We start from the raw sequence: 27,371 nt of genomic DNA on the forward strand, positions 1-27,371 counted from the left end.
CCTTTCCAGTACTTTAGATCTACCGCTCACACTGTGCTTTTCACTAGCATTTTTCCTAGACTGTTGCACTTCATCCACAATATTCTCAGACCTCAGATCAGCACTTTGCTTTTTCACCAGTTCACTCTGGCGGGCCATCCTAATAGCCCCATCTAATGTTAAATCAGGCTCTAACTGCAGCTTCAGTGAGACTTCAGCATCTGCAATCCCTATAACTATTCTGTCTCTGATTTGCTCTTCTTTAGCAACACCAAACTCACAGAATTCAGCTAGTTCATACAGGCTGCGCGCAAAAGACTCCACAGATTCTCCCACACGCTGATTACGTTTGTGAAAACAAGCTCTCTCATGAATCACATTTCTTTTGGGCACAAAGTGGGCACTGAGTTTATCCATAACTACAGGGAGTGCAGAATTATTAGGCAAGTTGTATTTTTGAGGATTAATTTTATTATTGAACAACAACCATGTTCTCAATGAACCCAAAAAACTCATTAATATCAAAGCTGAATATTTTTGGAAGTAGTTTTTAGTTTGTTTTTAGTTTTGGCTATTTTAGGGGGATATCTGTGTGTGCAGGTGACTATTACTGTGCATAATTATTAGGCAACTTAACAAAAAACAAATATATACCCATTTCAATTATTTATTTTTACCAGTGAAACCAATATAACATCTCAACATTCACAAATATACATTTCTGACATTCAAAAACAAAACAAAAACAAATCAGTGACCAATATAGTCACCTTTCTTTGCAAGGACACTCAAAAGCCTGCCATCCATGGATTCTGTCAGTGTTTTGATCTATTCACCATCAACATTGCGTGCAGCAGCAACCACAGCCTCCCAGACACTGTTCAGAGAGGTGTACTGTTTTCCCTCCTTGTAAATCTCACATTTGATGATGGACCACAGGTTCTCAATGGGGTTCAGATCAGGTGAACAAGGAGGCCATGTCATTAGATTTTCTTCTTTTATACCCTTTCTTGCCAGCCACGCTGTGGAGTACTTGGACGCGTGTGATGGAGCATTGTCCTGCATGAAAATCATGTTTTTCTTGAAGGATGCAGACTTCTTCCTGTACCACTGCTTGAAGAAGGTGTCTTCCAGAAACTGGCAGTAGGACTGGGAGTTGAGCTTTACTCCATCCTCAACCCGAAAAGGCCCCACAAGCTCATCTTTGATGATACCAGCCCAAACCAATACTCCACCTCCACCTTGCTGGCGTCTGAGTCGGACTGGAGCTCTCTGCCCTTTACCAATCCAGCCACGGGCCCATCCATCTGGCCCATCAAGACTCACTCTCATTTCATCAGTCCATAAAACCTTAGAAAAATCAGTCTTGAGATATTTCTTGGCCCAGTCTTGACGTTTCAGCTTGTGTGTCTTGTTCAGTGGTGGTCGTCTTTCAGCCTTTCTTACCTTGGCCATGTCTCTGAGTATTGCACACCTTGTGCTTTTGGGCACTCCAGTGATGTTGCAGCTCTGAAATATGGCCGAACTGGTGGCAAGTGGCATCTTGGCAGCTGCACGCTTGACTTTTCTCAGTTCATGGGCAGTTATTTTGCGCCTTGGTTTTTCCACACGCTTCTTGCGACCCTGTTGACTATTTTGAATGAAACGCTTGATTGTTCGATGATCACGCTTCAGAAGCTTTGCAATTTTAAGAGTGCTGCATCCCTCTGCAAGATATCTCACTATTTTTGACTTTTCTGAGCCTGTCAAGTCCTTCTTTTGACCCATTTTGCCAAAGGAAAGGAAGTTGCCTAATAATTATGCACACCTGATATAGGGTGTTGATATCATTAGACCACACCCCTTCTCATTACCGAGATGCACATCACCTAATATGCTTAATTGGTAGTAGGCTTTCGAGCCTATACAGCTTGGAGTAAGACAACATGCATAAAGAGGATGATGTGGTCAAAATACTCATTTGCCTAATAATTCTGCACTCCCTGTATATCAAAGTCAAATTCTTCCCCCTCTTGGAAAGTAAAAGCATTGAACACTGGCTCCACATCTTTCCCCATAGAGTATAAAAGAGAATTAACTTGTACTTCACCACTCTCCTTGTTCAGTTTGGAAGCATTCCTGAAGCGCTGAAACTGCTGACGCCATGTGGGCCAAGCTGCAGGCTGAGAGAAGTCAAAAGGCTCAGGTGGGGTAAACTTTGACATTGCAATCGATCAGGAACAGAACAGCAGTCCAGAACTTCTGACACCATGTCATGAGATGCAGGACATATGCAGGACACAGCAATGATGGTACAACACTATTTTATTGCAGAGCATAGCAATACACATCTAGTCAGGTTGATTGTACTAAACTAACTGCGACACAGACACCGGACCTAAGCCCCGCCCCCAAACTAGTGACATCCCATCCTGCTCTCATCACATTCACTACAGTAAGTATGCTGCTAGCGGTGATTAACGTGTGCTCCCTATTTTACTTTTGAAGGGGTAGTAAACTTACAAAATAATGTTATATAATTCTGCACATAGGGCAGAAATATATAACATTAGCTTACCAGCACATTTATACTTTAAAGTTTTTCAGAGAAATTGTATCTAAAACCTTCTTTTACCAGAATGCCACTCCTTGCTCTACTGAGTGGGGTCTGTTTTTTACATAGAGCATCACGGCAACACTGTCTAGTCACAGTGTGCCCGGTCACACCATTAAAATGAATGTAAGACCAGAGTGGGAGCAAGTTACATTTTAATGGCTCGAACGGGCACACTGTGACTAGACAGTGTTGCCGCGATGCGCTGTGTAAAAATTAGACCCACTCAGTAGAGCAAGGAGCGACATTCTGGTAAAAGGAGGTTTTAGATACAATTTCTCTGAAATACTTTAAAGTATTAATGTGTCGGTAAGCTAATGTTATATAATTCTGCACTATGTGCAGAATTATATAACATTACTTTGTAAGTTTACTGCCCCTTTAAGTATCTGAGCCCCTTGTCACTCAGCCCCGCCCCTCAACACTCCCCCACTTAGACCCGTATTCCCACAAGTGCAGCTCGCTGCTTCTTCCAGGGTCTTGTAACATATACATATGAATATTGCATAAATATGCTTTTACATGTTTTCATCTACTTAACTGCAAAGGGCTGCAATGCACTTATATATATGTCTATATGTGTGTACATATTTATATGTTTATATGTGTGTACATATGAATTTATGTGTTTATGTGTATATGTCTGTAAAAACATATATACACATATAAATACATAGATACATATGTACACATATATAAACATATATATATATATATATATCAAATCAAGAAATATACAGGAGGGACACATTTGCTTAAAGCTAGAACCAAAAACCATGACACAGCAACTAACATTGTCCTGATGTGTCTAGGTTGCAATTTATAATTGTTGAATATTGTATTGTACACACTGCGGGGGAGCACGCCTACACTGCTCTCACCTTTTGTTACTTATCATCCAGTATAATTATTAAGCTAGTAAAAAATACTTTTTCAAAAGAGTGCTGAAATCCCTGTCTTTTTTCACCCTGGTTGATATATCCTGGATGGTTTCTCTTGTTAGTAAAACATTACATACATATATATATATATATATAAATATATATATATATATATATATATATACACAGTATATATAAACATACATACATACATTTAGACATGTATATTTATGTATCTCTATGATAAAGCCCTGAGTCCTTATAACATATTTGTGCAATTTTTTTTTGATAATTTTTTATCAGTGTTAGCATGAGCTCTGAGGACGCGCTATCCCAAAGCGCGATAACTTCTATTGCGCTCAAGCAATCGCTTTTACTTTCAACTTGTTATACTTGTTATATACATGTCTAAATGTATGTATGTATGTTTATATATATATATATATATATATATATATATATATATATATATATATATATATATATTTATATATGTGTACATATGTATATATGTTTTTACAGACATATACACATAAACACATAAATACATATGTACACATATATAGACATATATAAGTGCATTGGAGCCCTTTGCAGTTAAGTAGATGAAAACATGTAAAAGCATATTTATGCAATATTCATATGTAATAAAGTGTTTAACTATGTATTTACTAAAAATATTTCACATTCCAATGTTCTGGAGAAAGCAGAATACATTCTATGTATTTTGAAATAGATAGTCCTACATATATCTTTATATATACCTTATAGAATCATGTATATATATTTATAAACAGTATATATAACATAATTTATGTAAGAACTTACCTGATAAATTAATTTCTTTCATATTAGCAAGAGTCCATGAGCTAGTGACGTATGGGATATACATTCCTACCAGGAGGGACAAAGTTTCCCAAACCTCAAAATGCCTATAAATACACCCCTCACCACACCCACAAATCAGTTTAACGTATAGCCAAGAAGTGGGGTGATAAGAAAAAAGTGCGAAAGCATAAAAAATAAGGAATTGGAATAATTGTGCTTTATACAAAAAAATCATAACCACCACAAAAAAGGGTGGGCCTCATGGACTCTTGCTAATATGAAAGAAATGAATTTATCAGGTAAGTTCTTACATAAATTATGTTTTCTTTCATGTAATTAGCAAGAGTCCATGAGCTAGTGACGTATGGGATAATGAATACCCAAGATGTGGATCTTCCACGCAAGAGTCACTAGAGAGGGAGGGATAAAATAAAGACAGCCAATTCCGCTGAAAAAAATCCATACCCAAAACAAAGTTTAAATCTTATAATGAAAAAAACTGAAATTATAAGCAGAAGAATCAAACTGAAACAGCTGCCTGAAGTACTTTTCTACCAAAAACTGCTTCAGAAGAAGAAAACACATCAAAATTGTAGAATTTAGTAAAAGTATGCAAAGAAGACCAAGTGGCTGCTTTGCAAATCTGATCAACCGAAGCTTCATTCCTAAACGCCCAGGAAGTAGAAACTGACCTAGTAGAATGAGCTGTAATCCTTTGAGGCTGAGTTTTACCCGACTCGACATAAGCATGATGAATCAAAGATTTTAACCAAGATGCCAAAGAAATGGCAGAAGCCTTCTGACCTTTCCTAGAACCGGAAAAGATAACAAATAGACTAGAAGTCTTTCGGAAATCCTTAGTAGCTTCAACATAATATTTCAAAGCTCTAACTACATCCAAAGAATGCAACGACTTTTCCTTAGAATTCTTAGGATTAGGACACAATGAAGGAACCACAATTTCTCTACTAATGTTGTTAGAATTCACAACCTTAGGTAAAAATTTAAAAGAAGTTCGCAACACCGCCTTATCCTGATGAAAAATCAGAAAAGGAGACTCACAAGAAAGAGCAGATAATTCAGAAACTCTTCTAGCAGAAGAGATGGCCAAAAGAAACAAAACTTTCCAAGAAAGTAATTTAATGTCCAGCGAATGCATAGGTTCAAACGGAGGAGCTTGAAGAGCCCCCAGAACCAAATTCAAACTCCAAGGAGGAGAAATTGACTTAATAACAGGTTTTATATGAACCAAAGCTTGTACAAAACAATGAATATCAGGAAGACTAGCAATCTTTCTGTGAAAAAGAACAGAAAGAGCAGAGATTTGTCCTTTCAAGGAACTTGCAGACAAACCTTTATCCAAACCATCCTGAAGAAACTGTACAATTCTAGGAATTCTAAATGAATGCCAAGAAAAATGATGAGAAAAACACCAAAAAATGTAAATCTTCCAGACTCGATAATATATCTTCCTAGATACAGTTTTACGAGCCTGTAACATAGTATTAATCACAGAGTCAGAGAAACCTCTATGACTGAGAATCAAGCGTTCAATCTCCACACCTTCAAATTTAAGGATTTGAGATCCTGATGGAAAAAAGGACCTTGCGATAGAAGGTCTGGTCTTAACGGAAGAGTCCACGGTTGGCAAGTGGCCATCCGGACAAGATCCGCATACCAAAACCTGTGAGGCCATGCTGGAGCCACCAGCAGAACAAACGAGCACTCCTTTAGAATCTTGGAAATCACTCTTGGAAGAAGAACTAGAGGCAGAAAGATATAGGCAGGATGATACTTCCAAGGAAGTGACAATGCATCCACTGCCTCCGCTTGAGGATCCCTGGATCTGGACAGATACCTGGGAAGCTTCTTGTTTAGATGAGAAGCCATCAGATCTATTTCTGGAAGTCCCCACATTTGAACAATCTGAAGAAATACCTCTGGGTGAAGAGATCATTCGCCCGGATGTAACGTTTGGCGACTGAGATAATCCGCTTCTCAATTGTCTATACCTGGGATATGAACCACAGAAATTAGACAGGAGCTGGATTCCGCCCATACCAGTATTCAAGATACTTCTTTCATAGCCAAAAATACCTCTGGGTGAAGAGGACTGTGAGTTCCTCCTTGATGATTGACATATGCCACGGTTGTGACATTGTCCGTCTGAAAACAAATGAACGACTCTCTCTTTAGAAGAGGCCATGACTGAAGAGCTCTGAAAATTGCACAGAGTTCCAAAATGTTGATTGATAATCTCACCTCCTGAGAATCCCAAACCCCTTGTGCTGTCAGAGACCCCCAAACAGCTCCCCAACCTGTCAGACTTGCATCTGTTGAAATCACAGTCCAGGTCGGAGGAACAAAAGAAGCCCCCTGAACTAAACGATGGTGGTCTGTCCACCACGTCAGAGAGTGTCGTACAATCGGTTTCAAAGATATTAATTGAGATATCTTTGTATAATCCCTGCACCACTGGTTCAGCATACAGAGCTGAAGAAGTCGCATGTGAAAACGAGCAAAGGGGAACGCGTCCAATGCAGCAGTCATAAGACCTAGAATTTCCATGCATAAGGCTACCGAAGGGAAAGATTGAGACTGAAGTTTTCGACAAGCTGAAACCAATTTCAGACGTCTCTTGTCTGTCAGAGACAGAGTCAAGGACACTGAATCTATCCGGAAACCTAAAAAGGTTACCCTTGTCTGAGGAATCAACGAACTTTTTGGTAAATTGATCCTCCAACCATGTTCTAGAAGAAACAACACTCATAAAAAACTGGAAAGGTTCTTTCTAGTGAAAATGAGCAAATGGAATTGAATCTAATGCTGAGGCCATAAGACCTAAAACTTCTGTGCATATATAGCAGTTGAAGGAAATAATAGAGACTAAAGGTACCGACAGACGGAACCCAATAGAATTAACCCTTTGTCTGATAGAGACAAAGACAGTGACACAAACCATCTGGAAACCTAAAAAAGGTGACCCTTGTTTGAGGAATCAAGAGCTTTCGAAAAAAAGAATCTCTAACTATGTCCTGAAGAGCAAGTGAATCATATGAGATTCCGCATCCTCAGAAAATAATCTGAAACAGAAAAATGAAAATATGCATTTATTGTATCTAAGGAAAACAAATAATGCTATCAATGACCATAAAAAGGCAAAATAGTTTGAATAAAACTCCAAACCCTGTTCCTAAAAAAAGGAACTGGAAGAAATACCCCAGAAGATTCCAGGTCTGAGCAGCGCTTGAACCCCATGGGTGCCTAGCCATGCTTCAACAGTATCCAAAATATATAGGACAGAAACACACTTAAAGAAAGTGTTAGCCTTACTGGAATAAAATCAAAGAAATTTGGACAAAATAGAACCAAATAAATTTCAAAGAAGTCTTAACCTGCCCCTTACCAGCCAAGCTGGAATACGGCATGTACATCGCAATATTAGGGAGCTGATTTCGAACCCCAATTAAAAACATGTTACTTGGGAAAGAACTCAGGAATTAGTTCTTTAATAAGAACAACCAAACTAGCATAAGCTTAAAGTTTTAGTCTTAGAACTCAATCTTGAAGCCCAGAGTAATAGTTAAGAATTTAATCCAATTATAAAACAAATAATTGATTATCTTAGAACAAAAGAAATATGGATTTTTTAAAAATCACAAAATTCTTCTAGCTAAAATAGCTAAAAACATAGATTAACCCTCATTTGCGAAAATATTCAATAAAATGAAGACACAAATGAAATTATTAGCATGATAGTCCAGTTTAAAGGACCAGTCAATACATTGGACTTGCATAATCAATAAATGCAAAACAACAAGACAAATGCAACAGCACCTAGTCTAGTAAATGTTGTCCCTTAACAATGCTAAAATAAATCATAATCTGATACTTGATCTTAAAGAAAACAGAAAAAATGAAGCAATTGCAATATCCAAATAAATTACAGGACCAAGAAAAGTACCTGAAACTAAATAATTTTCCATAAATAAGATACAACTATCTAAAGGAAAATAAATACTATTTTGCTATAGAAACAATAGCATAATTAGTAGAAGTAGAGATAGCCCCAATAAATTGGAGAACCCTCCAAATTGAATTTAACTGCTGGCAAAGAATAAAGTTTAAAACCTTAGAAGAAGGAATAAAAGAAAATTCTCAGCCTATTCCATTCCCTAGAATGGGGAATTGGAAAGAAAAACCTCTGAAAACACAGAAGAAATAAATAGGCAGAAATAGTGTCAGCTAGTCTTAAAGAACTAGTTACCTTAATATCCAAAATAATCAACACCTTTTCAACAAAGAACAAATGTACTTTAATAATAGAAAAATAATAAAAAAGTAGATTTGTTAGTGTCAATATCTGATGAAGAAAATTTCTGAAAGAGAAAAAACATCATCAGAGAAGGATAAATCAGTATGTTGTTGGTCATTTGACTTCACTTCAATAATTAAAAAAGAAGTGAAAAAGACCTAAAAATTTTATTAGAAGGCACGAAGTCAGACAAAGCCTTTAAAATAGAATCAGAAAAATATTTCTTATAAATCTTCTAAATATTTCTTGTACATAAGATGTAAGAATGGAAATATATAAAGCATAAACACTAATGGATTCTGCATGTAAAAGTATATCATAATAACTTATTACAAACCATAGCTAAAGATAAACATTTATAACATTTAAAATAAATGAACTTAGCTTTGGTAGAACTGAAACTCAGTTAAGCGTTTTTCCCGAAGTGGCTTCTGATTCAGGGTCAATCTGAGACATCTTGCAATATGTAATAGAAAAAACAACATATAAAGCAAAAAAGATCAAATTCCTTAAATGACAGTTTCAGGAATGAGAAAAAAAAAAAATGCCATTGAACAAGCTTCTAGCAACCAGAAGCAATAAATAATGAGACTTAAATATTGTGGAAACAACAATGACGCTCAAATTTTTTAGTTCCAAAAAAGCCGCCCACATTATTTGGCGCCTAAATGCTTTTGGCGCCAAAAATGGCGTCACATCCGGTAACGCCGACATTTTTTGGTGCAAAAAACGTCAAAAAAATGACGCAACTTCCGGCGACACGTATGACGCCGGAAATGACAAGAAAATTTTTGCGCCAAGAAAGTCCGCGCCAAGAATGACGCAATAAAATTAAGCATTTTCAGCCTCTGCGAGCCTAACAGCCCACAGGAAAAAAGTGAAATTTTAAGGTAAGAAAAAATGATTTATTCATATGCATTATCCCAAATATGAAACTGACTGTCTGAAATAAGGAACGTTTGAGCATCCTGAATCAAGGCAAATAAATGTTTAAACACATATATTTAGAACTTTATAAAAAAGTGCCCAACCATAGCTTAGAGTGTCACAGAAAATAAGATTTACTTACCCCAGGACACTCATCTACATGTTTGTAGAAAGCCAAACCAGTACTGAAACGAGAATCAGTAGAGGTAATGCTATAAATAAGAGTATATCGTCGATCTGAAAAGGGAGGTAAGAGATGAATCTCTACGACCGATAACAGAGAACCTATGAAATAGACCCCGTAGAAGGAGATCATTGAATTCAAATAGGCAATACTCTCTTCACATCCCTCTGACATTCACTGCACGCTGAAAGGAAAACCGGGCTCCAACCTGTTGCAGAGCGCATATCAACGTAGAATCTAGCACAAACTTACTTCACCACCCCCACAGGTGGCAAAATTTGTAAAACTGATTTGTGGGTGTGGTGAGGGGTGTATTTATAGGCATTTTGAGGTTTGGGAAACTTTGCCCCTCCTGGTAGGAATGTATATCCCATACGTCACTAGCTCATGGACTCTTGCTAATTACATGAAATAAATATATATATATATATATATATATATATCTGTATAAATATATATTTTAGCAAAATACCATCATATATATACAGTATGTATAAATATGAATAAATAGAACATAGTCTGCGTTGACTTCTATGGGGGAATACGTTAACGAGTGCATGATATTCTAACTTCAGCTTTTTGCATGCGTCAGGTTAGCGATTGTGCGAAAAAAGCTTACTTCTAGCTGAATTAGCGTGAGTAGTAGCGTTAAATACCACTTCACTTGTAATCTGGCCCATATGGGCACACCTGAGAATACCTTAAAGAGATATAAAACTGTATGAACTAACATAAGTTTCTAAATATATAATGAAGCCAAATCTTACCTGCAAAACTGTTTCTGCTTTAACCCCCATTAACCCCTTTAATTCAGGCATAGTTTTGTTTGTAGAAAACTCCCCCCTATGCATTTCTATGGAAAGTGCTATCCAGGCCATTGCTTCTGCAGAATGCACTCATGCACATGCATGCCACAGTAGGAGGCAGAGTCACATGACACTTGACTAAAGCAGTGCACAGTATAATGCTGATGCTTTCACAAACAATATCAGTTCCTGCTGTCCCTCCTCAACCCCCCTTATTTGCATAAGTAATTATCCTCACACACGTTGTTAGATTATACCACAAGGTTTGGAGTAGACACTGATAAGGCACTTGGCAACACTAAAGTGTAAGTAATTTTGCTGAATTTTTTAAATATATATAAGCTTAGTTTTTTACACTTTTTTTCACTAACTGTTTTACCTCAGTTAACCCTTTTATAATATGCACATAACTCAAAATGTTTATGGCACTTTAATGTGCTCGTATGGAAAGGAGTTATGTTTCAACTGAGGAGAAAGTGGAAAGTGATACATTTGATTACAGGAGTAAAATGGAAAATTTTGTAAAATTGTTCTGTTTATAAAAATCAAAAACATTTAATTTGACTTTTTTCCTCCTCTTTTTCTCTTAAAGAAGAAGAGACAGATATATTATAGATATATAAATAGATAGATATATAGATAGATAACTAGATATAGATTATATATATATATATATATATATATATATATATATATATATATATATATATATATATATATATATATATATATATACAGTATGTGGATAGATAGATAGATATAGATAGATATAGCTAGATATCGTACTTTTTGACTACTCAAATCATTTGGATCAATTGCAAATATGTCATTAAATAAATAAAGCAACTTACCTGTGTTGGCTACGGGTTGTTCGGTAATGGCAATCTCAGTAGCTGCAACATGTTTTCTTTCTATAAAATAAGAAAAAAACAGACAGAGAGGCTTATTGATTCGGTAGTGGCCATCCCTGCCATAAACATCTTTATTTACATCAAAGGGAAGTGAAACCTAAAATTTTTCTTTCATGATTCAGATAGAGAATACAATTTAAAAAAATGTTTCCAATTTACTCTATTATCAAATTTGCTTTGTTCTCGTTATACTTTGTTGAAGAGATATCTAGATAGGTAGAGTGCACATGCCTAAAACACTGCATGACAGGAAGAGTGCTGCCATCTAGTGCTCTTGTTAATGTATAACATTGTTGCAAAACTGCTGCCATATAGTGCTTTACACAAGTGCACAATTCTGAACTTAAGTTCAACAAAGGATAAAAAGAAAAGAAAAAACATTTTGCTAATAGAAGTAATTTGGAAAGTTGTTTAAAATTGTATGTTCAATCTGAATCTTGAAAGAAAATGTTTGGGTTTTATGTCCCTTTAAGTTTCCAATACATAAAATCTTGCATATAAAACAAGAACATTTTGCTGAGCAACAGTTACAGGTACAAATCCCTACATCCGGAAATCCAAAATCCAATCGTATTCTGAAATCCAAACTTTTTAATTAATATTTTTTAGAAATACAATTTTCAAATATGACTATGTTCCCTGTCTGTAAGTCGCAATCTCTGCCTGTGTCTTTGGTTGACTTTTTTTGTGTTCTAAAATGCAAATAATGGTCTATATTTATTTAAAACAACAAATATTACCTTTCTGATATCAGTACTGCACTTTCTGAGGGTACTAAGTATACAAAGTATTACAATTTCTTTAAAACTACCTTTAACTTACACGTATAAACTGCATTGTGACATGTAAATATTGTCTAAATGTTGTTTACACTTGGGGGCCGATTTATGATGGACTGAATGAGGTCATCTCGCCCTGTTTCCGCACGAACCTTCAGGCTCGCCGGAAACAGTAGTTAAGAAGCAGCGGTCTTAAGATCGCTGCTCTTTAACTGTATCTGCCACCTCTGAAAGGCGTACAGCAATCAACACAATCCTATACAATCGGGTTGATTGACACCCCCCTACAATGTATGCTGTAGGACAGACTTTGTTAAATTGGACCATGGTTTCATCCCCTCTCCAAAATGTCCCATTTGAAAGGTTTACCTATTCCAAAATCCAAACTATTCCAAAGTCCAAACCTTTTCTAGTCCCAAGCAAATGTATATGGCTTAAAAAGTCTTAAAAAAAAAAGCAACTTACATATGTCAATGTATGGAATTGTAGTAATGGGAATTTTCATAATTTCAATAAGTACTGCTTCAAATAATGTACCAAATAAAACAGACAAAGGTAAATAGGTGCTAATATATAAATTCCATCATCTGCTCAATCATATAGCACGAGTAGAGGGAGGTAGACAAGCATATAGGTTATGATCATGGTCACACCCTTGTTGCTAGATATTGCACGAGTAGAGGGAGGTAGACCGGCATATAGGTTATGTTCATGATCATACTCTTGTTGCTAGATATTGCACGAGTAGAGGGAGGTAGACAGGCATATAGGTTATGATCATGGTCACACTCTTGTTGCTAGATATTGCACAAGTAGAGGAAGGTAGACTGGCATATAGCTTATGATCATGGTCACACCCTTGTTGCTAGATATTGCACGAGTAGAGGGAGGTAGACTGGCATATAGGTTATGTTCATGGTCATACTCTTGTTGCTAGATATCGCACGAGTAGAGGGAGGTAGACAGGCATGTAGGTTATGATCATGGTCACACTCTTGTTGCTAGATATTGCACAAGTAGAGGGAGGTAGACTGGCATATAGGTTATGATCATGGTCATACTCTTGTTGCTAGATATTGCATGAGTAGGGAGGTAGACAGACATATAGGTGAGAGATAGAGAAAGCTGAATAAAGGAAAGAGACAAATGTAATGAAAAAGGGAGTAAAACTACAATAGAGATCTCCTTGCTGTTCTCTAGACTCACCTTTTTGAACATTAAGTGTAATAGTTTCTTCCTGAATCAGCCTCTCCCCATTTGTTGATGTCCAGATGACTTTACATATATATGCACCTCTGTCAAACACTGTGAGTTTCCTGAGAGTTAATGACACATCTCCAGGCTTAGTACTCACCACAACTCTGTTTTGGAATTTACTAAGCATCACAGAATCTTCAGAATGTATCCGATGGAAGATGTTTTGAGATTCAAAGTACCAGAGCACCTCAGTTTCCGTATACAGGTCAGAAGGTGTATAGGTGCATGGTAAGTTCACAGCATCACCTTTTACACCCTCTGCTGAATGTGGTGCAGTGAGAGACAGGTCATTGGCACATAAAGCTATAAAAAGAACAAATACACATACATTAATTTAAAGCATATATATTTAATATATATAAGTTAATTTGAAACATATATAAATATTCAACAGCAAGATATATAAAAAAATTCACATACAAAAAACATACATTATATATATATATATTTATATATATATATATATATATATATATATATATATATATATATATATATATATAATTATATATAGGTATAGATATATACATATATATACTGTATATATATATATATATATATATATATATATATATATATATATATATATATATATATATATATATATATATATAGGAATATATATTTATAAATTCTTAGAACATATTCTTCTATGTGAAGAATATTGGAATGTGAAATATGTGCAGTAAATACATAGTTATAATCTTTACTCGAATGTAGCCGAAACACGTAAAAAAATCCAGCTATTGTTCTTATGAACTTATTCCTGTTTTAACATTATATGTGTTTTCATGGTTTCCAATAAAGCAAGAAGAATTTTATGGAATTGTGCCTGGAGACTCACCCGGTTATTTGTGTGTAATTACTATTGGAGAAGCTTACCGGGTTGGAATCTCGGCACACAGGTGATCACGGTGGTGTTCTGGGGCTACGGAGACGTAGGAGGGAATCCCATTGGCTGAGAAGACGGATTGCGTCACAGACCGGAAGTAAACAGTGAAAGTGTGCAGTGAGACAGCGTTGCAGTCGAATTGGAGCGGCATATTTGTTTACAGACGCCGCAGGGTAGGCAAATACCTTTACAAGTGAGGAGACCGAGGTCCGGTGAAAGGCATGGATAAGTGAGCTTCCGGTAAAAGGCTTTAGGCTTTCAACAATTTTATACAATAGCTTTATTTCTTGTAGTGCTTCAGGCATGTGCATGCGACCTACTTAGGTATCTCTTCACAGCAAAGAAGTAAATTAGATTTTTTTTTAAATTGTATTCTCTGTCTAATTCATGAAAGAAAGATTTGGGTCCCATGTCCCTTTAAGCACGAGCGCCTTATGAAATAAACTAAAAGAGCTTAGCACTGACATGTTCTAACCTATTAACTCTAGACTACTTCTGGGTCTTTTTCAGTTGTGGTAACTATAAAACCTTTAAATATATATATATATATATATATATATATATATATATATACAGTGCTGGGTGCTCGCCAGTACTCACAGACAGGTGCACAGCTTTCAGTGACTCAGGTATAGGTGCAAAGTAAATACGGAAAAATACAAAACAAATTTATTAACACAACACAGAGAATCTCCAGCATTGGGGAGAGCATGTTGAATACATTTTCGCTAACTTAACTAGTGTTCTATGCGATTTGAACAAAATTTTGAGGTATACTTCATAACACAGTGTATAAATAAATCATTACACAGTGTAGGGTCTTTTTGGCATAGGTTGAAGCTTTATCCAAGTCACGTTCAGATATCTCTCTATTTAGTTCTCTGCCCAGAGCTCTGACTTGTCAGAAAATGCTGTGAGAGTAATCAGATAGCAGGTAAGGGTGATGTAATGCTAGAGGTTTGTATAATCTACCTTCAGTATTCCAACTTGTTTCCCAGCTAGTGGGTTCTCTAAGGGACTGCTTCAGGAAGCCGCAAGCTCTCAATAATCTAAACACTCTAAGACACTTAAAATGCAATTATAGAAGCAACAGTGGACATAGGATTACGAGTGTACATATCCATTACTTTTGTGAACTCCATATTTGTCCATGATTCTGTATGAATATCTGGAACATCATAAAAAAAGGCCTTTGAGCTTATGGTTGGGGGAAGGTTGTAGAGCAATTTCTGAATAGTTCCTCAACTTCGTCCATAAAATAAGGTTATGTTAAACCACTGTATTACTAATAGTTTTGACTAGAGAGTGACAATCTGGTATCCAAATCATATCTATGAGATTAAGGCTGTTAGGAAGAGATGCCTCTTCTAGTTTATGCCAACCTGGTAACTCTCCCTTCAAACTCTACCCAGCTATGGACTAGATTGCGAGTGGCACTCTAACAGTTGCGCACGAGCGATAAGGGGTGTATCGCAAGTGATTGTGTGTGTCTGAAGTACTGCTCATATTACAAGTTGAAAGTAATGTAAAAGCATATTTATGCAATATTCATATTTATTAAAGTCTTCATCCTGGCGTTGCTCCATCTTCATCCTGGCAGTGGTCCATCTTCATCTCGGGGGCAGTCCATATTTATCTTGGCAGGGATCTTCTATCTTCATCCATCTTCTTATATTCTGTAGCCGATGTCCTATTCATCTGGTCATCAGTCACACACTGAATTTTGAATGTGACGTACCCCTTTATATATGGGTATCCTTGCATTTGTATTGGTTGCTTTTCTATTTCAAATTCAAAAAGCTTTCATTCTATTGGCTGATTTGAATTTGAAATTGAAAATAAGCTTATAGGAATGCAAGGTTACCCCTATATAAAGGGATACCTCACATTAAAAATTCAGTGTGGGGCTGGTGACCACAGAGGATGTCAGCAATCGAAGATAAGAGAGTGGATGAAGATCGAAGACTGCTGTCGGGATGAAGATGGACCGCAGCTGAGATGAAGATGGACCACAACCAAGATGAAGATGGAGCAGCACCAGGATGAGGATGGAGCGCCTCCACCCAGAGTATCATCTTTGGGGTTTAGTGATAGGATTTATTTGGGTGTTTTGGGTGTTTTTAGGGATTTTTTTTGGTATTTTGGGCAGCATAAGAGCTAAATGCCTTTCTAAGGGTAATGCACAGCCAAATGCTCTTTTCATGACATTGATTAGAGTAGTTTTATTTTAGATATCCTTTTTTTGTGTGGTGGGGTACTTGTAGATTGTTATTGTTTGTTTTTTTAAAGAGCTATGAGGGCAATGCTATTAAAAGGCCCTTGTTTTTTTTGGTTGTGTTTTTTCTATAATGGTATATTTTTTTACTGAAATGTCAGGTTATTTTATTTTTCAGGTAAGGTTAGGTTGGTTTTTAAAGTAAGGTTAGGTTTTTTTATTTCTAAAGGTACTGTTAAGCTGTTGTTTTTTAAGCTAAGGTAAGGTTTTTCATTTTTAAAGGTACTGTTAGGATTTCTTTTTTAGGTAAGTTGTTTTTGGGGGATATCTTAGGGGGTGTTAACTGGTTAGGGGTTTAGATGTTAGTAGCTATTTTGTGATGTGGGGTTGTGGCAGTTTAGGGGTTATTACAGTAGTGGGGTATTTTGCAACTTGGGGTTCTGGTGGTTTATGGGTTAATAGAGTAGAGGAATAGTTTGTGGTGGGGGTTATGGTGGTTTAAGGGTTAATAGTGTAGAGGTGTAGTTTGCGATGTGGGGGTTTAGGGTAGTTTAGTGCAACTTTTTCCACCAGTCAAACTCTTTACAAGATTTTTAAGGTTAAGTAAGAAGTTTATCAGGTAAGTTCTTACATAAATTATGTTTACTTTCATGTAATTGGCAAGAGTCCATGAGCTAGTGACGTATGGGATAGAAATACCCAAGATGTGGAAGTCCACAGAAGAGTCACTAGAGAGGGAGGGATAAAATAAAAACAGCCATTTTCCGCTGAAAAAATTAAATCCACAAAAAAAATAGGTTTTTCTCATAAGTTGAAAGATAAAAACTTAAAACATTAGCAGAAGAATCAAACTGAAACAGCTGCCTGAAGAACTTTTCTACCAAAGACTGCTTCAGAAGAAGCAAATACATCAAAATGGTATTATTTGTTAAATGTATGCAAAGAAGACCAAGTCACTGCTTTGAAAATCTGATCAACTGAAGCTTCATTCTTAACAGTCCAAAAAGTGGAGACTGATCTAGTAGAATGAGCTGTAATTCTCTGAGGTGGAGACTGTCCCACCTCCAAATAAGCCTTATAAATCAAAAGAATTAACCAAGATGCCAAATAAATGGCAGAAGCTTTCTGACATTTCCTAGAACCAGAGAAGACAACAAATAGACTAGAAGTATTCCTGAAATCTTTAGTAGCTTCAACATAATATTTCAAAGCTCTTACAATATCCAAGGATTGCAAAGATCTTTCAAGAGTATTCTTGGGATTAGGAAACAAGGAAGGAACAACAATTTCCCTACTAATGTTGTTAGAATTCACAACCTTAGGTAGAAATGTAAACAAAGTCTTCAAAACAGCCTTATGCTGATGAAAAATCAAAAAAGGAGACTCACGAGAGAGAGCAGAAAATTCGGAAACTCTTCTAGCTGAAGAGATAGCCAAAAGGAACAACACTTTCTAAGAAAGTAGTATAATAGCCAAAGAATGCATATGCTCAAAAGGAGGAGCCTGCAAAGTCTTCCAAACCAAATTAAGACTCCAAGGAGGAGAGATTGATTTAATAACAGGCTTGATACGAACCAAAGCCTGAACAAAACAGTGAATATCAGGAAGCTTAGCAATCTTTCTATGAAATAAAACAGAAAGAGCAGAGATTTGTCCCTTCAAAGTACTTGCAGACAAACCTTTATCCAAACCATCCTGAATAAACTGTAAAATTCTAGGAATTCTAAAAGAATGCAAGGAGAATTTATGAGAAAAACACCATGAAATATAGGTCTTCCAAACTCGATTATAAATCTTCCTTGAAATAGACTTACAAGCCTGTAGCATAGTATTAATCACTGAGTCTGAGAAACCTCTATGACTAAGCACTAAGCGTTCAATTTCCATACCTTCAAATTTAACGATTTGAGATCCTGATGGAAAAAACGTCCCTTGAGACAGAAGGTCTGGTCTTAGAGGAAGTGGCCAAGGTTGGCAACAAGACATCCAGACAAGATCCGCATACCAAAACCTGTGAGGCCACGCTGGTGCTATCAGAAACACATACGATTGTTCCATAATGATGTTGGAGATCACTCTTGGAAGAAGAACTAGAGGTGGAAAGATATAAGCAGGTTGGTAAAACCAAGGAACTGCCAAAGCATCCACCATCTCCACCTGAGGATCGCTGGACCTGGATAGGTACCTGGGAAGTTTCTTGTTTAGATGAGATACCATCAGATATATTTCTGGAAGACCCCACATCTGTAAAATCTGACAAAATACATCTGGTTAGAGAGACCACTCCCCCGGATGTAAAGTCTGACGGCTGCGTTAATCTGCTTCGCCATTGTCTACACCTGGGATATGCACCACAGAAATAAGACAAGAGATGGATTCTGACCAAGAAAGTATCCAAGATACTTCTTTCATAGCTAGGGGACTGCAAGTCCCACCCTGATGACTGACATATGCCACAGTTGTGATATTGTCCATCTTAAAACAAATGAATGGTTCTCTCTTCAACAGAGGCCAGACCTGAAGAGCCCTGAAAATAGCACGAAGTTCTAAAATATTGATTGGCAACCTCGCTTCTTGAGGTTTCAAAAACCCCTTGTGCTGTTAGAGATCCACAGACAGCTCCACAACCTGAAAGACTTGCATCTTTTGTGATCACAGTCCAGGTAGGACAAACAAAAGAGGCCCCCTGGATTAAACGATGATGGTCTAACCACCAAGTCAGAGAGAGTTGAATGTTGGGATTTAAGTATATCAATTGTGATATCCGAGTATAATCCATGCACCATTGATTCAGCATACAAAGCTGTAGAGGTGTCATATGAAAATGAGCTAAGGGGATTGCGTCCAATGCTGCAGTCATGAGACCTAAAACTTAATTTGTCTCTTGTCTGTTAAGGACAGAGTCATGGACACTGAATCTTTCTGGAAACCTAAAAAGTGACCCTTGTCTGAGGAATCAAGAAACTCTTTGGTAAATTGATCCTCCAACCATGTCTTTGAAGAAACAACACTAGTTGATTCATGTGAGATTCCGCTAAATGTAAAGACTGAGCTAGTACCAAGATATCATCCAAATAAGGAAACACCACAATACCCTGTTGTCTGATTATAGATAAAAGGGCACCAAAAACCTTTGAAAAGATCCTTAGAGCTGTTGCTAGGCCAAATGGAAGAGCAACAAATTGGTAATGCATGTCTAGAAAAGAAAATCTCAGAAACCGATAGTGGTCTGGATGAATTGGTATGTGAAGATATGCATCCTGTAAGTCTATTGTGGACATATAATGACCTTGCTGAACAAAATGCAGAATAGTCCTTATAGTCACCATCTTGAAAGTTGTGACTCTTGCAAAACAATTCAAAAACATCAGATCCAGAACTGGCCTGAATGAATTTTCTTTCTTTGGGACAATGAATAGATTTGAATAAAACCCCAGACCCTGTTCCTGAAATGGAACTGGTATGATTACCCCTGAAAACTTTAGATCTGAAACACACTTCGGAAAATCCTGAGCCTTCACCGGATTTGCTAAAATGTGAGAGAGAAAAAATCTTCTCACAGGAGGTTTTACTCTGAATCCTATTTGATACCCTTGAGAGACAATATTCTGTGATAGTTGAAATAATTGAATACAACTGAGAACCAAATAAATTGTTACTTTGGAAAGAAAGACTTAGATACCATGTCAGCATTCCAAGATTTGAGCCATAAAGCTCTTCTAGCTAAAATAGCTAAAGACATAGATTTAACATCAATATTGATGATATCAAAAATGGCATCACAGATAAAATAATTAGCATGTTGAAGCAAACGAACAATGCTAGACAAATCAGGATCTGTTTCCTGTTACGCTAGGCTATCCAACCAAAAGGTTGATGCAGCCGCAACATCAGCCATAGACTGAGAAGATAGCCAGAATATAAATAAGCTTTCCTTAGATAAGATTCAAGTTTCCTATCTAAAGGATCTTTAAAAGAAGTTCTGTCTTCCAAAGGAATATTAGTACGTTTGGCAAGAGTAGAAATAGTCCCATCAATCTTGGGGATTTTTTCCCAAATCTTTAATCTAGCCACTGGCAAAGGGTACAACCTTTTAATCCTAGAAGAAGGAATGAAAGAAGTACCAGGCTTAATCCGTTCCTTAGCAATCACATCAGAAATAGCATCAGGAACTGGAAAAACCTCAGGAGTAACCACAGGAGGTTTATAAACAGAATTTAAACGTTTAATAGTTTTAATATCAATAGGACTAGACTGTCAATAACTGAGGTAGGATGTTTTGAATCAGAGAGTTCCTCATCAGAGGAGGATATTTCAGTATGTTGTCGGTCATTAGAAATGTCATCAATTCTATGAGAAGTTTTAAAAGACCTTTTATGTTTATTAGAAGGCGGAATAGCAGTCAAAGCCTTCTGTATCGCATCAGCAATATAATTTTTCATATTAACAGGGATATCACGTACATTAGATGTTGAAGGAACAACAGAAACTGTACTAGTACTGATGGAAACCTTTTCTGCGTGCAAAAACATAATTTATGTAATAACTTACCTGATAAATTCATTTCTTTCATATTAGCAAGAGTCCATGAGCTAGTGACGTATGGGATATACATTCCTACCAGGAGGGGCAAAGTTTCCCAAACCTCAAAATGCCTATAAATACACCCCTCACCACACCCACAAATCAGTTTAACGCATAGCCAAGAAGTGGGGTGATAAGACAAAAGTGCGAAAGCATAAAAAATAAGGAATTGGAATAATTGTGCTTTATACAAAAAAATCATAACCACCACAAAAAAGGGTGGGCCTCATGGACTCTTGCTAATATGAAAGAAATTAATTTATCAGGTAAGTTCTTACATAAATTATGTTTTCTTTCATGTAATTAGCAAGAGTCCATGAGCTAGTGACGTATGGGATAATGAATACCCAAGATGTGGATCTTCCACGCAAGAGTCACTAGAGAGGGAGGGATAAAATAAAGACAGCCAATTCCGCTGAAAATAATCCACACCCAAAAATAAAGTTTAAATCTTATAATGAAAAAAACTGAAATTATAAGCAGAAGAATCAAACTGAAACAGCTGCCTGAAGTACTTTTCTACCAAAAACTGCTTCAGAAGAAGAAAACACATCAAAATGGTAGAATTTAGTAAAAGTATGCAAAGAAGACCAAGTTGCTGCTTTGCAAATCTGATCAACCGAAGCTTCATTCCTAAACACCCAGGAAGTAGAAACTGACCTAGTAGAATGAGCTGTAATCCTTTGAGGTGGAGTTTTACCCGACTCGAAATAAGCATGATGAATCAAAGACTTTAACCAAGACGCCAAAGAAATGGCAGAGGCCTTCTGACCTTTCCTAGAACCGGAAAAGATAACAAATAGACTAGAAGTCTTTCGGAAATTTTAAGTAGCTTCAACATAATATTTCAAAGCTCTAACTACATCCAAAGAATGCAACGATCTTTCCTTAGAATTCTTAGGATTAGGACACAATGAAGGAACCACAATTTCTCTACTAATGTTGTTAGAATTCACAACCTTAGGTAAAAATTAAAAGAAGTTCGCAACCCCGCCTTATCCTGATGAAAAATCAGAAAAGGAGACTCACAAGAAAGAGCAGATAAATCAGAAACTCTTCTAGCAGAAGAGATGGCCAAAAGAAACAAAACTTTCCAGGAAAGTAATTTAATGTCCAGCGAATGCATAGGTTCAAACGGAGGTGCTTGAAGAGCCCCCAGAACCAAATTCAAACTCCAAGGAGGAGAAATTGACTTAATAACAGGTTTTATATGAACCAAAGCTTGTACAAAACAATGAATATCAGGAAGACTAGCAATCTTTCTGTGAAAAAAAACAGAAAGAGCAGAGATTTGTCCTTTCAAGGAACTTGCAGACAAACCTTTATCCAAACCATCCTGAAGAAACTGTAAAATTCTAGGAATTCTAAAAGAATGCCAAGAAAAATGATGAGAAAAACACCAAGAAATGTAAATCTTCCAGACTCGATAATATATCTTCCTAGATACAGATTTACGAGCCTGTAACATAGTTATAATCAGAGAGTCAGAGAAACCTCTATGACTGAGAATCAAGCGTTCAATCTCCATACCTTCAAATTTAAGGATTTGAGATCCTGATGGAAAAAAGGACCTTGTGATAGAAGGTCTGGTCTTAACGGAAGAGTCCACGGTTGGCAAGTGGCCATCCGGACAAGATCCGCATACCAAAACCTGTGAGGCCATGCTGGAGCCACCAGCAGAACAAACGAGCACTCCTTTAGAATCTTGGAAATTACTCTTGGAAGAAAAACTAGAGGCAGAAAGATATAGGTAGGATGATACTTCCAAGGAAGTGACAATGCATCCACTGCCTCCGCTTGAGGATCCCTGGATCTGGACAGATACCTGGGAAGCTTCTTGTTTAGATGAGAAGCCATCAGATCTATTTCTGGAAGTCCCCACATTTGAACAATCTAAAGAACAACCTCTGGGTGAAGAGACCATTCGCCCGGATGTAACGTTTGGCGACTGAGATAATCCGCTTCCCAATTGTCTATACCTGAGATATGAACCGCAGAAATTAGACAGGAGCTGGATTCCGCCCATACCAAAATTCGAGATACTTCTTTCATAGTCAGAGGACTGTGAGTCCCTCCTTGATGATTGACATATGCCACAGTTGTGACATTGTCCATCTGAAAACAAATGAACGACTCTCTCTTTAGAAGAGGCCATGACTGAAGAGCTCTGAAAATTGCACGGAGTTACAAAATATTGATTGGTAATCTCACCTCCTGAGATTCCCAAACCCCTTGTGCTGTCAGAGACCCCCAAACAGCTCCCCAACCTGTCAGACTTGCATCTGTTGAAATCACAGTCCAGGTTGGAAGAACAAAATGAAGCCCCCTGAACTAAATGATGGTGGTCTGTCCACCACGTCAGAGAGTGTCGTACAATCGGTTTTAAAGATATTAATTGAGATATCTTTGTATAATCCCTGCACAACTGGTTCGGCATACAGAGCTGAAGAGGTCGCATGTGAAAACGAGCAAAGGGGACCGCGTCCAATGCAGCAGTCATAAGACCTAGAATTTCCATGCATAAGGCTACCGAAGGGAAAGATTGAGACTGAAGGTTTCGACAAGCTGAAAACAATTTCAGACATCTCTTGTCTGTCAGAGACAGAGTCAAGGACACTGAATCTATCAGGAAACCTAAAAAAGGTTACCCTTGTCTGAGGAATCAACGAACTTTTTGGTAAATTGATCCTCCAACCATGTTCTAGAAGAAACAACACTCATAAAAGACTTGAAAGGTTCTTTCTAGTGAAAATGAGCAAAGGGAATTGAATCCAATGATGTGGCCATAAGACCTAAAACTTCTGTGCATATATAGCAACTGAAGGAAATAATAGAGACTAAAGGTACCGACAGACGGAACCCAATAGGATTATCCCTTGTCTGATAGAGACAAAGACAGTGACACAAACTATCTGGAAACCTAAAAAAGGTGACTCTTGTGTGAGGAATCAAGAGCTTTCGAAAAAAGATCCTCTAACTATGTCCTGAAGAGCAAGTGAATCATATGAGATTCCGCATCCTCAGAAAATAATCTGAATGAAAACAGAAAAATGAAAATATGCATTTATTGTATCTAATGAAAACAAATAATGCTATCAATGACCATAAAAAGGCAAAATAGTTTGAATAAAACTCCAAACCCGGTTCCTAAAAAAGGAACTGGAAGAAATACCCCAGAAGATTCCAGGTCTGAGCAGCGCTTGAACCCCATGGGTGCCCAGCCATGCTTCAACAGTACCCAAAATATATAGGACAGAAACACACTTAAAGAAAGTGTTAGCCTTACTGGAATAAAATCAAAGAAATTTGGACAAAATAGAACCAAATAAATTTCAAAGAAATCTTAACCTGCCCCTTACCAGCCAAGCTGGAATACGGCACGTACATCGCAATATTAGGGAGCTGATTTCGAACCCCAATTATAAACATGTTACTTGGGAAAGAACTCAGGAATTCGTTCCTTAATATGAACAACCAAACTAGTATAAGCTTAAAGTTTTAGTCTTAGAACTCAATCTTGAAGCCCAGAGTAACAGTTAAGAATTGAATCCAATTATAAAACAAATAATTGATTATCTTAGATTATCTTTAAAAATCACAAAATTCTTCTAGCTAAAATAGCTAAAGACATAGATTAACCCTCATTTGCGAAAATATTCAATAAAATGAAGACACAAATGAAATTATTAGCATGATAGTCCAGTTTAAAGGACCAGTCAATACAGTGGACTTGCATAATCAATAAATGCAAAACAACAAGACAAATGCAACAGCACCTAGTCTAGTAAATGTTGTCCCTTAACAATGCTAAAATAAATCATAATCTGATACTTGATCTTAAAGTAAACAGAAAAAATGAAGCAATTGCAATATCCAAATAAATCACAGGACCAAGAAAAGTACCTGAAACTAAATAATTTTCCATAAATAAGATACAACTATCTAAAGGAAAATAAATACTAATTTGCTATAGAAACAATAACATAATTAGTAGAAGTAGAGATAGCCCCAATAAATTGGAGAACCCTCCAAATTGAATTTAACTGCTGGCAAAGAATATAGTTTAAAACCTTCGAAGAAGGAATAAAAGAAAATTCTCAGCCTATTCCATTCCCTAGAATGGGGAATTGGAAAGAAAACCTCTGAAAACACAGAAGAAATAAATAGGCAGAAATAGTGTCAGCTAGTCTTAAAGAACTAGTTACCTTAATATCCAAAATAATCAACACCTTTTCAACAAAGAACAAATGTACTTTAATAATAGAAAAATAATAAAAAAGTAGATTTGTTAGTGTCAATATCTGATGAAGAAAATTTCTGAAAGAGAAAAAACATCATCAGAGAAAGATAAATCAGTATGTTGTTGGTCATTTGAAACTTCAATAAATAAAAAAGAAGTGAAAAAGACCTAAAAATTTTATTAGAAGGCATGAAGTCAGACAAAGCCTTTAAAATAGAATCAGAAAAATATTTCTTATAAATCTTCTAAATATTTCTTGTACATAAGATGTAAGAATAGAAATATATAAAGCATAAATACTAATGGATTCTGCATGTAAAAGTATATCATAATAACTTATTACAAACCATAGCTAAAGATAAACATTTATAACATTTAAAATAAATGAACTTAGCTTTGGTAGAAATGAAACTCAGTTAAGCGTTTTTCCAGAAGTGGCTTCTGATTCAGGGTCAATCTGAGACATCTTGCAATATGTAATAGAAAAAACAACATATAAAGCAAAAATGATCAAATTCCTTAAATGACAGTTTCAGGAATGGGAAAAAAATGACAATGAACAAGCTTCTAGCAACCAGAAGCAATAAATAATGAGACTTAAATATTGTGGAGACAACAATGACGCTCGAATTTTTTAGCGCCAAAAAACGTCAAAAAAATGACGCAACTTCCGGCGACACGTATGACGCCGGAAATGACCAAAAAAAATTGGCGCCAAGAAAGTCCGCGCCAAGAATGACGCAATAAAATGAAGCATTAACAGCCCACAGGAAAAAAGTCAAATTTTAAGGTAAGAAAAAATTATTTATTCATATGCATTATCCCAAATATGAAACTGACTGTCTGAAATAAGGAACGTTGAACATCCTGAATCAAGGCAAATAAATGTTTAAACACATATATTTAGAACTTTATAAAAAAGTGCCCAACCATAGCTTAGAGTGTCACAGAAAATAAGACTTACTTACCCCGTAGAAGGAGATCATTGAATTCAAATAGGAAATACTCTCTTCACATCCCTCTGACATTCACTGCACGCTGAGAGGAAAACCGGGCTCCAACCTGTTGCAGAGCGCATATCAACGTAGAATCTAGCACAAACTTACTTCACCACCTCCACAGGAGGCAAAGTTTGTAAAAACTGATTTGTGGGTGTGGTGAGGGGTGTATTTATAGGCATTTTGAGGTTTGGGAAACTTTGCCCCTCCTGGTAGGAATGTATATCCCATACGTCACTAGCTCATGGACTCTTGCTAATTACATGAAAGAAAGCTTATCATGACAACTGTTAAATACTACAGCTGGAGATATAATCTCAGCTAACTTACAACAGATACACTTAGCTTTGGTAGAACTGTGATCAAGCAGTAGGGTTCCAACAGTTGCTTCTGAGACAGGATCAGATTGAGACATCTTGCAAAATGTAAAAAAACAACATTAAAGCAAAATGTACAATTTCCTATATGGCAGTTTCAGGAATGGGAAAAAATGCAAACAGCATAGCCCTCTGAGCATATAGAAAGCAAGAGGCATATAGGAAGTGGGGTGAAAAATAAACCAAATTTATAGGAGAAATAACATTTTGGCAGAATTCAGAAATATGTACATAGTCTAGGCAACCATATTGCAGAGCTTTATTTCTATAGTGTAATGCCAATGTTGATGAAAATTAGCTTTTTCTATGCTACCAGGTTCATTTGTCTATATTTTGGGCCACATCTGAATGCTGCAAGCATTGTAACACTTTAGTATCTAGATTTGTTATATATATATATATATATATATATATATATATATATATATATATATATATATATATATATATATATATACACACACACACATATTAAATCAAACTATTTAATTATACCTCTCCCCCCTCTGCAGTGTGTGTATGTAATGGGGCTGATTTATCAAGGGCCGAATGACCGCCGGAAACATAAGCTAAGAAGAAACTGTCTTAATACCGCTGCTCCTTAA

General features: G+C 36.5%; 1 protein-coding gene across 5 annotated transcripts in view; it reads right to left on the reverse strand.

Moving 5' to 3' along the window:
* Window positions 1-27,371, reverse strand: part of VSIG4 (V-set and immunoglobulin domain containing 4) — a 256,225-nt gene that overhangs the window by 165,709 nt on the left and 63,145 nt on the right. For 4 of the 5 annotated variants that reach the window (XR_008400142.1, XM_053699010.1, XM_053699011.1 and 1 more), the window contains exons 2-3: window positions 13,410-13,763; window positions 11,365-11,424 (exon numbers count right to left, since the gene is read on the reverse strand). Coding sequence is in view for 4 of the 5 variants with exons in the window: in XM_053699010.1 (XP_053554985.1) it covers window positions 11,365-11,424; window positions 13,410-13,763 (414 nt within the window). In the remaining variant the exon portion in view is untranslated. The remainder of the gene's footprint in view (window positions 1-11,364; window positions 11,425-13,409; window positions 13,764-27,371) is intronic. The other variant, XM_053699013.1, reaches the window with a different exon arrangement.

The sequence above is a fragment of the Bombina bombina genome, chromosome 1, assembly GCF_027579735.1.
Source record: "Bombina bombina isolate aBomBom1 chromosome 1, aBomBom1.pri, whole genome shotgun sequence".
In the NCBI taxonomy this organism is placed as follows: Eukaryota; Metazoa; Chordata; class Amphibia; order Anura; family Bombinatoridae; genus Bombina; species Bombina bombina.